The 14265-nt window shown below is 34.0% G+C and overlaps 1 protein-coding gene across 1 annotated transcript; it reads left to right on the top strand.

Annotated features, from left to right (window-relative positions):
- Positions 1-5490: 5490 nt before the first annotated feature.
- On the top strand, positions 5491-6687 carry LOC141677597 (protein SRC2 homolog). Its single transcript, XM_074483600.1, has one exon. It carries the CDS (start codon positions 5600-5602, stop codon positions 6500-6502), a length of 903 nt encoding a protein of 300 aa, XP_074339701.1. The 5' UTR covers positions 5491-5599; the 3' UTR covers positions 6503-6687.
- The last annotated feature ends 7578 nt before the right edge of the window (positions 6688-14265 follow it).

Raw genomic sequence — 14265 nt, 5'->3', positions numbered from 1 at the left:
CATACATATAATTATAAATTAAAGCACAAACTTAACCCCAAATATACATATAAACATTAATTGACAACTGGTAAAAACCCTAAATTAAATGTTAGTTATAAACTCTAATTGAAACATACATAAGGTGCATACAAATTGAAACATATATATACACACACAAACTTGGTTCAAATCTTATTTTTATAAACTTAATTTGGCAAAAATGACTTTGAAAACATACTAGTCTTTTAGCTTGAGTATTCATCAATTGAGCATTTTCTTCGAGTTTGAGTTTTCCTTTGTGTTCGATAGTCTCTCTCTCAGTATATTTGTATGTCCATGTGTGTAGTTGTTGCTGTGTGTTATTTCTTTTTTTTAATTTATTTTCTGAAGGCTGACAAAAAACTTTATAACCCGCTTCAAATTTTGATAGCCCGCCTACTTTTGGGCCCAAAATTTTCAATTTCATTGCAACATATTTATAAATTCGTTGCAAACTTTTAAATTTTTTACCAAATATGCGCTCTCTTGTAATAATTTTTAAAAATATTAAAATGGATACATATTTTTCAAAAATACTTAATCAATAGCAACAATTTACAGACAAATTTTGAAGTAGGCGTTACTATAACTAGTCTATGGCATAATGCATCATGATTAAATATGACCATTCTACACAAGCTAAGGCTCAAACTCAATTGGATGCTCTTAAAGATGCTTTCCATGAGGTTAAATTCAAATCAGAGCATGATCTGCAAAAGCAGTTGAAGCCTATCCTTGCCATACATGACAAACTTGAAGCCAATCAGGCTAAGTTGAAAGCAACTCAAAATAAGATGTTTGGGCAATTAGATGAGGTCCAACAATCCATGTAGCTTATTGTCTCCCTCCTGCTTGGTGATGATACCAAAAAGGGGGAGATAATTCCAAAGTCTAGACACAAACAGCTTCAGCTAAAAGCTGATGACAAAGTTGATGCTCCAGATGGTGGGAGTAAAGGTGGAAAGTCACTTGGGAGGTACAAAGGTGGAGATATTGTTGGCTATAGTGGCACTTCTAAGTCCACTATCCTGAAGGCTTCATTATCTTACATGGATATCTTGTCAACTCATCATAAAGCGGAGATTCTCTTTATAAACCATTCTTGAAGGCTTCAATACTTGTTAGAACTTCACAATTCGGAATAGTCACCTTCTCCTTGTTGAATCTCGTAAGGTATTCCCTTAATGACTTGTTTCGTCCTTGAACGATTCGATATAGATCACTTGAAGTCTTCTCAAACCATCTGATACTCGCAAATTATAGGTTAAAGATATCCACCAGATCAGCAAAAGAGTTTATGCCCCCGTTGGGCAGCATCACGAACCACTGTAATGCTGGACCCGTCAGTGTTGAACCAAAACCTTTACACATGCATGATTCTCTTAGTTCTGTCGACATAGGCACAATAAACATTTTTTGCTTATATTGTGCAATGTGCTCTTGAGGGTCCATAGTACCATCATACATCTTCATGTGTGGGACTTCAATTCATTTTAGAGTCTCCAACATAGTTATGTCATCTGAGAATGGAGAATCAGAAAAACTCGTTGGTGAAGCTTTCTCAAAGGGCTTTGAGACTCCAGGAATACGTTGGATCATTTCTCTCATATCTTGTAACTCTTTCTTGACAGACTCGAGTATATGTTCGCGTGATCTTGATCTTCTGTGCCTTGATTGTTTCCTATCATAATCCATGTCACGTTCTTCTTCAGTATCCTCATCATGAGGTTGTTCAACATCAATCTTCACATTCTTAACCTTCTCGTCATTGTCAACCAAAAGCACGTCATCATCATTCATATGTTGTTGCTCCTTTCAGCTCCTTCATCCATGTCCAAACGCCTGACCACACTCTTCATTGTGTGTTGGGATTTAGTTTTGTTGTTTGACTAAACCATTGTCAGCTCTTTCTTTAAGCTTTCATTCTCAGACCGTAGTACATCCATATCCGATTGTAGTTTTTTGACAGTCGCTATCAATTCTGCATTCACATCAATGTTATCATCTTGACAAGAAGCCTCTCCACGTTGATCAACCATCGTTTTAAATCGTATAAATTCCTATCTAATTTCCCACATACGGAACCAATTATTTTAACAAAATTTTTTAGATTAATAGCTAAGTTTATACGATTTAGTGTTTAAGTGATTATAGCAAAAATGTAAAGAACAAGAACAATAACCGAATTTGACACGAGCGATTGGTGACACGGAAAACCTCCGTATAAGGGTAAAAACCGCAGGTGAGACGATACCCAACCAAAGTAATTCTACTATAATAATTTAGAGATGAGTACAAGTGATTGCAATAAATAATATAATAAGAAAAATGAAGTAGAAAGTGCCACCTTCAAATGTGTTTTGTGGACGAGTGCAAAAGAGTATATTGATGATTAGTTGGTCCCCTTCTTTGATCCAATTTGGCATGTATTTATAGCTCAATTGAGTCATTTTCCAGTTGGTAAACTTCAGGAAACCATCTTGAGAACGTGGCTAAATTATAGGGTAGAGCTGCTATGTTGCCTCATATCTTTTAGGACAGTTGCATACTTGGTCTTACGGCCGTGTTGTTCCCGTCCGTCTGCCCCTTTCTCGTTGTATGCCTTCACGTTAGCGACAAATATTCACATCCATTATTTGTCCCCAGCTGTGTATTTGTTCTTCATCCTCCATTTTCATCCGCTATAATGATATATAGATGGAATCTTCAACATCATTGTTGCTATTTTTTTGGAGAGTAATTCCTACGTTGCTATCTTCTAGCCATGATCCACATTAATTGTTGTTGAATAGATAATATAGTTAACCTCCCTCCTGCATTTCAGAGCGGACAATTTTTTTGTCCCTGCCTACTCGACCTGTCGAACAATGTCTTTAAGTCTGCTGCTTGTCTTCTCGTCCAACTATATGTCATCAAGTTTTCATCTTTTCATATCATGACAGCTCAAATTCTAGCGACAACGGTTTATGGGAATATAGTATATTCTTAGGTGATATTTTTTGGTTGATGATTATTTCATTAATAACGATATATCTCTCTCATATTCCAAATTTTTTATCAATATAAATAAAAATAAGATAACTCAGTAGTTAAAAAAAAAGTAAGATAAGTCATAAAAAATATAAAAAAATTGGTGGGCGAAATGTGTCCATTGACCCACAATTCAGAGTAGCGTGGAATAAACGCAGTGACCCCTCACAATTTACGAATAATCGATCTGGATCATTAGCTTCCCTGGCTTTTACAATTCAGAGTCAAGGAAGAAACTTTCATATGAAACTGTCATATTCTCCCCTGATTATGATGATTGATGTTATGAATTATTTGTCCGGGACCTTTGACTTGTTATCTGGAATAATTAGACTCCCATGGGAGGCGAAATTATTAATAATTTTGTTTAGATAAAGAAATCTATTTTTTAGAAATTAGGTAAAATTCATTAAATTTATGAGTATTACTGTTTTAACATATTGAAGTTATTTATTTAGATATAAAATTTGTCAAACATTTTTCTGACATGTAAACTGAAAAGTGTAATCAATGGTCGAAAAAATATAAAACAAAATTATACGATTACAGTTTCCAGTCATTTTAATTTTTTATTATATTTTAATATAAATCTGACCATAAGCATAATTACAACGAAATACAATGGAACTATGAACTTGAGAATTGCAACTATGAACTTGAGAATTGCAGGAGTCACATTCAAAGTCAAAGTGCATTCAAATATATTATTTTTTTAAATAAAAATATGTTGTTATTCATTAGAAAAGTAACTTAATTTTATCGCATATTTTAAATATTTATTCACTTAAATAATTACGGTTGTAATTCGAGTCGGGCGGCTCGCGAATCGAACTCGTTTAAATGAACTTGACTTTCTCGTTTAGTTAAACGAGTCAAGTTTAGGAAAAACGAGTCGGTTTGACTCGACTCGTGAAATTAAACGAGCGGAGTATCAAGTATGAATAAAGATCTATGGTTAATTAAGTATAAAACTAAATGAGCTGGCTCACCCGACTCATTAAAATCGGCTCGTTTAGTTAAATGAGCCGGCTAAACTCGACTCATGAAATTAAACGAGTTAAATTTGGGTAAAAATTTAGGCTCAATAAGTTAAACGAGCCGGCTAGCCAGACTCGACTCATGAAATTAAACGAGTCAACTTCGTGTAAAAATTTAGGCTCAATAAGTTAAACGAGCTGGCTCGACTGGACTCGGTTAATCTTGACTCAAATTACACTCGACTCAAAATTCGGATTCCTCGGCCCGAATTACAGCCTTATTTGTAATTAAAAAACTTAAAAGTTGTATAATATCATTTTTAAATTATTTTCTTAATAATTATTTTTTAATACAAAGTTTTATATTAGTAACTAAATTGAGTTTCGAAATGTATGATAAACTCATTTGTAAATTAATAATTAAATTTTATTTCAAAAAAAAATAAAAATAAAATAAGTTGAGTTATTTTTGCAGAAAGTGAGTAATTGATACATTTACTATCACTACTAGGATTCAGATTCTTTAATTTCGGATAATTCTAGTCGAAATAAGTATCATCCTATTTCCATGTATTTTCAATTTTTTTTTTATAAAAACTTTAAAAAATGAACATAACAAGAAACTTCCATTTCTTAACCGTGTAAATTCTACATCGCAGGGTGAACAGAAAAACAAACAAACCGCAAAAACCGCCCGCATCGCATCAATCCGCACCGCAAAACGCGGTTTTTAATTTTCGTGATGCGGTTGCGGTTTGAATTTTTAATAAACCGCACGGTGCGGGTTGTGGTTTTAAATTTCTAAAATGCGGTTCAAACCGTACCGCACCGCAATATTTAATATATATATATATAATAGTTATATTTCATGATTCCGGTTATTAAGTTTGATTCCATTTAACTTAGTGATCATCTTGTTTCTGCAAGATTAATTGTTGCGTGGTGATCATCCTATTTGTGTTTCTTCAAAAATAATGAGACACATGTTACAAAGTCAACTATTTAATAGTGAACTCATTTAATTGCCGATCCAAACTTCTACGTTAAACTTTACAGTGTAGAATTTCTAATTTGTATTATTGAAGAATATTGGCAACTTTGTTATATTATTCGGAAATTTAATTAATTTAAGTTTTGTATTTATTTAAAATTTTCGAACTTATAATGTATAAACCGCAGTGAACCGCACCACACCGCACCGTATTTTTGTGATATGGTTTATGCAATTTTTAAGGATACACGGTGCGATTGCGGTTTGAAAATTTAATCAAATCGCATGTGCAGTTTGATTTACGGTTTTAGGAAAAAACCGCACCCACCCTACTACATTGAGTAGACGCGTTAGTCGTGGAATGACTTTCTTGCCTATACTCTCTTCTACACCGTTACTTCCTCCGTCTATCTCGAATCTTCTTTTGCAACGCCTCCGCGTCTATATATATAAATACACACCTTATCAACTGCCATTTTGTATCTATCTATTCTTCTTCAACAAAACTTATTTCTCTCTAAAAAACACACAAATCTCTCTCTCTCTCCCCTAGGGTTTTAAATTTTAGTTTTACAAATCAATGGAGTATCGCACGCTAGATCTCAAGATTATTTCTGCTAAAGGCCTAAAAAACGTCAACTTTATCTCGAAGCTTGAAGTTTATGCCGTTGTGACTATCGCCGGCGGCGATCCGAGAGCTAAGCAACGAACTCCGACGGACAGAGACGGCGGCGTCAATCCGGCCTGGAACTTTCCGATGAAATTCACGATCGACGAGGTCGCCGCACAGCAGAACCGCCTCACGCTCGTCGTCAATCTACGCGCCGAGCGCGCTCTCGGCGATCGCGACGTCGGAGAAGTGCGAGTTCCGATCAAGGAGATCATAGGCGACGATAACAACAAAGCCGTACAGTTCGTTAGGTATCAGGTGAGAAAACCTAACGGCAAAGCTAAAGGCGAGTTGAATTTCTCTTATCAATTCAGCGAAAAAATCGGGGCGAGTCACGTGCCGCATCAAGCTAGTCACGTGACCAGTAAAGCAGACGAGCCTGTCACTGCTTATCCTGCCGTGGCTCCTATGGCGGCCGGAACTAGCGCCGCCTATCCGCCTCCGGAGACGTCAGCTTATCCTCCTGTGACGTCATCAACAGGTTATCCACCGGCAGGGTATCCGCAAGGCGGGCCTGGATACGGATATCCGCCTCCACAGCAACCTGGATACGGATATCCGCCTCAGCAGCCCGGGTATGGATATCCGGGGCAACAGCCGGGTTACGGATATCCGCCGCAGCAGGGATATGGGTATGCGGCGCCAGTGCAGCAACCGCCGAAGAAGAATAAGTTTGGAGGAGGTGGAATGGGATTGGGATTGTTGGGAGGTGCGCTTGGTGGATTGTTGATTGGTGATATGATCTCGGATGTTGGTTCTTATGATGCTGGGTATGATGCCGGGTTTGATGATGCTGGTGGGTTTGATTTTTGATCAGGTTTCTGCAGTTTAGAGGTGTTTTTTAGATGTTTTTTTTTCTGATTTTGTTGTTATTTGAGGAATGCTTAGGTTGTGGCTGATTTTTGTCAGCTTAATTTGCAAATAACTTGTGCTTGTATATAGTGGTATCTTTATAATACTGATTGGAAAATCATAAGTGGCTTTACAGTTTGATGACCGATCATATTCTATTTTTTGTTATATTATCTGCTTTTAGTTTTTAGTATGATGAACGGGGAATTGTTAGTATTGGTAACAAAGTTTATAAGTTACAATGGAATGATTATGAAAAGGAATCGAAGCTAAGAAACTAAAAAAGTACCCAAAGATCAACTGAAACACATGAAGCTTAACCAAAAAACGAACTAACCGAAGTAGCAGCCATAATATGCTAGTCTGGATCGTCTATCCCCTCCCCTCCCGTGTCCTCTAGGGTTCCCTCTTTTGCTATTGGTTAGTTTTTTAGAGGATCCGGACTCATAATATATGAATATGTAGCACAGCTAGCACCCTAAGATGGCCTTGATCAAGGTAAGTGGCTGCTTCGAATTGGACTATTAAATTAAGAACCAGCATACTGAAAAGGAAGATCTAAACTACTACTTAGAACAGAGGAGAAGTATTGTAGCATGCTATAGGACGACAATTCTTAGAGCTGGAGGCCATTTTCGGAAGCATATTAGTAGTTTGCCTCACCATATTGTGGACTGGTATTGCCCGTCAATGCCTGCCTGCGTTGTGATTCCCACCAGTCTTGTCATGTCAACAATGACACGATGATAAACAGTTTTTCGGGTTTTTGGCACATTCAGTTGTAAACACATTTAGAATGCTAGTCCAGTCTATTGGGGGAGGGAGGGGGCTCTGTGTCTTGTATGACTTGTTAAAGGATAAGCAAAAGCTGAAGTGCCAAACTGGCAAGTGCCACCGAGTTAAATCATACAGGAGCAAATGGCCTATTTTAGTTGCAACTGCAAATTAGTTGACGAGTTGCGTATGGTATATGCTGCTCTAAGCTTCTGCAAAATAGGTCATCGACAAGGTAGAGAGTCCAAGTATGCAAGCTCAAAGAGAACTATTGTTCTCTTTGTATACATTGACAACTCCCAAGTCTCGAGCACAGAGATCACAGACAGATTGAGCAAATGAATAATATTTAAATATCGCAATTATACTACTATAGTTAAATTTTGATACATGTTCAGCTTGCAGATTAAGAGTCCTTGGCTTTAAGCCAAAAAATAGGACCTTCAAGTTGTTATACCACAAGTCCACACCTATACTACAAAGACACAGGTTCTTCCCCTAACAGGAATCCGTTCCTGTTTTGCCCATTTATAAGTTGGGTTTTCTACTTCTACCCACATTTTCATTCACTTTCTAAAACTACCCACCTTTTAACCTTCTCTCTCCTCTCTCTTCTCTCTCTCCTGTATTTTGTGCACATCCCCCATTTCCTTCCATTTTAATTTCTATTCATTTTCTTTTATTATAAATTCTTTTTCTTATTTAATGCAACTAAATTCAAAGTATACTAAAATGAATAGATAATTTTGATTTTATTTATTCATTTAAATATTTTTAAATTAGTTAAATGAATTTTAAATATATTTAATTAACATAAAAAGCACTACATAAACAATAAAATAAAGTACATTATACTAAAAATAAAATCCATCGCAAAATAAATAAATTACAAATTATTATTAGACATGGAATATTAGTGACCATGTTGAGGGCATTTTGAACTGCGTCTTGATGCCTTTCTTGTCCATATCGTCCACAAACAATCACCTTCCGAGGATTATCCATTTCGGTTCTAATACGCGAGCTTTGGCCTCTCTGTCCACGTTTCTTTTTCTTTTTTCTTGTGCCTTCATCAGCAAGAAGAACACCGTATGGCTCCCAATTATTTGCTAGTGGAAATGTCCAATATGCTTGATTTGGAATTGGGTTAAACTCGTACTTGTACATATCAAACAATGATGATATATTGTGGTATGGCCCAATGTACTGCTACCAGTCTAGGTTGCATGCCTGTCTGAAATAATACACACACCCCTTCTATTCCGACACACGTATATGTGTAGGTTGTATAAAAACCAAGACCAATTAACAGTCGTTTCTTCATGAACTAATGCATAGGCGATGGGATACTGTTGATTATTTGAATCAGATCCCATTGCAACTAATAACTTCCCATTGTACCTTCCTTTCAAAAATGTCCCGTCAATGCTAATAACAGGTCGGGCATGTTGCCATCCATCGATCATTGGTTTGAATGCCCACCAAAAGCGTTTATAAACAGATGTGTTCAGTTTTTCAACATCAGGTTCAGCATCATTTAAAGCAATTGTACCTGGATTAAATTGCATCAAAGCACTAAGAAATGTGGGAAGGTTGGTATAAGAAGTCATCCAATCACCATAAACATCTGATATTGCCTTTTGTTTCCCGTACCATGCCTTCTTGTAACTAACATGATAGTTGTACATGGCTACAATTTGACTCTGAATGTTGTTTACTTTCAGATTTGGACTCTCTGTAACCTGATTGACACAAGTTTAGTATTATAATTAGTAATATAATATAACATAAACACTACTATGTAAAATAAATTAATTACTTCACTTACTTGTTGTTTTATTGCATTTGCAATCATCGTGGATGTGAGTTTCTTATGATCTCGTTGGATTGTCCTCAAAGAACAATTATGTTTAGCAGGTAATTTTGTGGTTACAAATAAACCAGATCGCTTTGATTTCATAACACGAATTCTCCATGGACAATCTTCCACGACACATGTTGCCTCGTATCGTGTTGTATCACTTTTTATAACACGATAATTTCGAGAATATTTTATATGATTTTCTTTTATAGCACTAATTACGATTTGCTTATCTGGAAAACACTGACCTTCAAATAATTTATCGTCAAGTGAGTTAACATTTGAACAATTACCTGAAGAACCATCAATCTCTTCTGTGGTAAACCAGGCGGCAGTTGGAATATGTTCACATCATTGTCGGTGCTATGATCTGAATCATCTTGCTCGTCTTCGTCTTTTTCATCATCATCAGATTCATCCGCTTCTGACTCATAATGATGATCTTCTTCATCATCCTCCATATTACTTAAGTTAAATATAGCATTTGATCTTGCCATTTCATTTAGAAGAGATAAATTATCCATCTGATACAAATAATATAATTAGTATTGATTTAGTACATGAAATTTATAAAGAAAAACGAAAAAGCTTACCTTGTAACTTTGTTTGATTTCACAATTCTGGTGGAAGTTATATATAGACGAACTTAAGACCGTGCAGTGATAGTTTGAATTGACAAGACACTAAAAAATTGAAAATGACAATTCACTAAAAAGGTGAAAGTGATAATTCACTGAAAAGTTGGACTTGACAAATCACTGAAAAAATTTATTTTACAAAACACTGCAGAATTAGATTTGACAAGGTACTGCAACTTTATCAACAATAATGAGAATTCAATTTTTAAAATGATTGCATATGATTTTTAAAATAATTTTAATATTCATATAATACATTTATATTTTTTAATTTTTTAGTTTAAAATCCAATTAGGTTCGATGATATATTTAATCAATTATTTAAATGAATTAAATAATTTATTTAATTTATAAAATTTATTTAATTTATAAATAAATTAGATACATAAAAAGAGATGGCACAAAAAAATATGGGTTACTGAGGTAGAAGAGAGAGAAGAGAAAATGAAAAAAGGTGGGTAGTTTTAGAAAGTGAATGAAAAGGCGGGTAGAAGTAGAAAACCAAACTTATAACATGGGCAAAAGAGGAACGGATTCCCCTAACAGAGTAACAGGGTGAGAAATTTAGTTCATATTCTTGTCCACCTTCAATCATCAGACAACTTCCGTAAAAGGTGCTCATGTCGGAGGAATGATTATGATCACAAACACGATCACACGTAAAGTAAGGTTTGTCTTACTTTTATCAAACATTTTCCTCCTCATGGTGTCAGATAAGAAATATTGGTTGCGCTCAGTGAGAACAATTTTAGCATAGAACATGTTCTGCGCTCTATTTTCCTGTTCATGGTGTCACATAAAAATATTGAGTCGACAGCAGGGCTCCGAACATCCCCCACAGTATACACATTGTACATCGTGATCACGGTGGCAGCCGCAGATTATTCTAAGTGGTGTTTTGAATAAAAGTTACAAAACTGAAACATCCCTTCTTGTTTTCTATTTCTCTTGCAAAACAGGATTTATTTTCTAGTACACAAGAAATCTATGAGATTTGAAAAATGTGTCTTCTTTTTTTGTTGTTACGTTTTTTTATGAATGAGGGGAGTTCCCCAAAACCTCCCAAAATGCTGAATCTCAATTATGAGGTAAGTGACATGTACTAAAGATGCACAAAAATCCTGGACCCGAATATCTGACCTGACCCGATCCGGTCAAAATCTGACCCGCATTTATGGCCTCAAAGGGCCCTATATTTTTAGGCAAATCCCGGCCCGACCCGGTTAATAGCCCGGGTTTCGGCCCGGACATGCCCGATTAAAAACTCGAAAAAGTCCGGTTAAAATTTGATTATTCTAATTTATTTTCTTATATATTTATGAATTCACATTTACTATAAATATAAATAATACTTTAAATACATATATATTTACATATTTGTGATTAAAAATATTATTTATATACTTCATTGCATAAATAATGAAAGAAGATATAGTAGATACATTATATATACTTGGATAACAATGATAAAACATATTATTCTATAAATATGTTTGTTTTTTGCCGAACTTAAATATTTTTAACGAATTAATGTTTTCATAAAATATTCCATGTAAACTAATACATTTTTACAATAATCTAGTTGCTAAGATATGTAGTCTTCAGAATCTCTAATAAAACTCGATCCGATTTAAATTAGAAAAAAGCCCGGCCCGATCCGACCTGGCCCGAAAAAGGGCCAGGTTAGGTCCGTTTCGGGGGCCCAAACGGACTCTGACATTTTCGGAAAGCCCGGTCAAAGTCAAAACCCGGCCCGGTGGGCCTTTTGTGCAATATGTACCATGTCGGGGTTGATTTTGGTCTGAGCAACACTACTCTTGATTTTTTTTGAAGAAACACTCTTGATGAATTGTTATCTCCTTTTATATATTAAAGGACAATCAAGGGCAAATTGAGCCATTTTAATGGCTGTGAAATTACGAGTTTATTCTTTTATTTTTAAAAATTAATAAAGGACAATCAAGGGCAAATTGAGCCATTTTAATGGCTGTGAAATTACAAGTTTACCCTTTTATTTTCAAAAATTACATTTTAATGGCTGTGAAATTACGAGTTTACCCTTTTATTTTCAAAAATTACACAAATGGCACCCTTATATAATTTAACCTAAAAATAAGAAGAAATTGTATACACCAAGATTCGAACCCCCTACCTTCTATTGTCAAAGTACATGTCACTGCCACTATGCTACATATCACATTAAGTCCTAATTACAAATCTTATTAGATAAACCACATCATCTTTTTCTAGCATAATTTTTTTTATTATTTTAACTTTTGATTAAATAAAATATTGTTTTATATTATTTATGTAACTCCGTTTTTTTAGTTTCCGTATAATTGTATCTCCTTCGATATATTAAAAGAGGAATACAGGTAAATTGAGTCATTTCAATGGTATTAAAATTACAATTTTGTCTTTTATATTTAAAAATTTAAAAATGTCATTTTTCATGCAATATTTGTTAAAAATAAGTATCGAACCCCAAACTTTCTACTCAAAAACTTCATATCACTACCATTGCGCTACATAACTTCTTCAATTTATTTAAATTTTTTATTAGATAAGGCACATCCTCTCTTTTTTATCAAATTCTTTTTTTATTACTTTAATTTTTGAGTATAAAATGTTGATTTATATTATTTGTGTGCCTCCTTTTTATTTAGTTTTTGTAGTTTTATTATAAAATTTTAAAAATACCACCACCTCATATTAGTTTCACTCACCTCGTATTCATATATATATATATATAATCAGTACTTTTATTGATTAATTTTTTTACATTATAATATAATACATATTTTTAATTTGTCATCATTTGTATTATAAATCAATTTTAATATGATTTTATATATTAAGATTATAAAATATTATCAATATTTATATATATTACAAATTAGTAGACTGTTTTTTATTTAAAAAATATACTAAAAATATAAAATTATTATTTTTAATATCCCCGCATCCTCGTGGAAATCCCCGTTCCGGCGGGAATCGGTCCCGTTTATGATTCAAGATGTGTTAGGGGATCAGGGAGGGGATAGTACTTTCCGACCCTGAAATGACCCGATGCACATCTCTGCAGATAAACTTCAAAATTTTAGTTATAATGATATAGTTTTAAATTTTTTTATTAATTGGGATCATATAGCTTAAAATAAATATCTAATCTCAAAGTGTCGAGTTAAGTTAAAATCGAACTATACGATAAAAATTAAGCTTTCAACACATAAGTTATCCCTGCAATAGTATGTATGAAATGTATGAAAACAAAAAGAGGTAAGAAAATCCAGTAAAAAGTGAATATAATTATTTATTGTATTCAAAAATTATTTCTATATAAATGCAAATTTATTCGATATAATATATCTGTTAGGTCACACAACACTATAGAATGAGGTTGAATATAGTGTTTATACAATCAAATCGATTTATCAACACAAGTATGTAACAATAATCAAGTATATTCAATATAATAAACTCTTTTACAATATAACAGTTGTTCTCTCTCAGTGATGAACAATATCACTAAGAGCTGCTAGGTTACAATGTATAATTTCTCTCGTGAATGATAACACATATAGTGTAAACCCTAAGCTGTGTTTATATAGTACACAGTTACAAGATATATTCTAATTGATATGGAATATAATTTTGTCTCCTAAAATATATCAATCAGATATTATCTTCTACAAGTCTTCTAGTCTTCTAACTCTTCAAGCATATCTTCTATTGTTTTAGTCACGATCCTTTCCTGTAAATAAGCTACATTCCTTATCTGAAGTATCCGCACTTAAGTCCTGATATAAATCCTGACGTCCTTAAGTTCTGATATAAATTCTGACTTCAGTAAGTTCTGATTTCCAGTAAGTCCTGATATTAGGTTCTGAAACTAAACATAACAGATTAGACATGACATCTTAAATATATCTAACGATCTCCCCCAACTTCTAAACTATGAAAAATATACAAGTTAATAGATTTGATGATGTCAAAAATATTTAAGTACAAATGCAATAAGAGTTTATTTAGACAACTAACTACAACTTACAGTCCTTGTAGCTTTTACCAATTTTACTAAGTCAATCTGAATCCAAAGTGAATCTTGACAAAGTTTGATATGAGCTTCTCTTCTGTATTCCTCAGGATTTGAGATAATGTAGCTTTGACTTGCTTCAATTCTTCTTCTTGACTTCCAATCTGGTAGATTGCAGTCTTAAGTGCTGAGATATGATTTCTTTCCAAACCATCACCAAGTCTGATTACCCTTGGATGATATGAGTCTTTATTATATCACATACATTTCTCTTTCAAAATGACTTCAAGTTTAGCATAATCTTTCTTCATTGGAATTTCACTTCCATCATCTTCAACTATATTTGGAATGAATTCTGTAACCCTTGATCCAGAAATTCTTACTTTATGCCTGATGGTCTTCATTATGAAATTTG

This window comes from Apium graveolens, chromosome 8 (assembly GCF_009905375.1).
Source record: "Apium graveolens cultivar Ventura chromosome 8, ASM990537v1, whole genome shotgun sequence".
Classification (NCBI taxonomy): Eukaryota; Viridiplantae; Streptophyta; class Magnoliopsida; order Apiales; family Apiaceae; genus Apium; species Apium graveolens.
The sequence above is the reverse complement of the archived record's forward strand: the minus strand, read 5'-3'. Positions and strand labels throughout refer to the sequence as shown.

What these genes read in the sequence shown, in the direction of transcription:
- LOC141677597 (XM_074483600.1), top strand. Translation starts at nt 5,600, where the DNA reads ATGGAGTATCGCACGCTAGATCTCAAGATTATTTCTGCTAAAGGCCTA.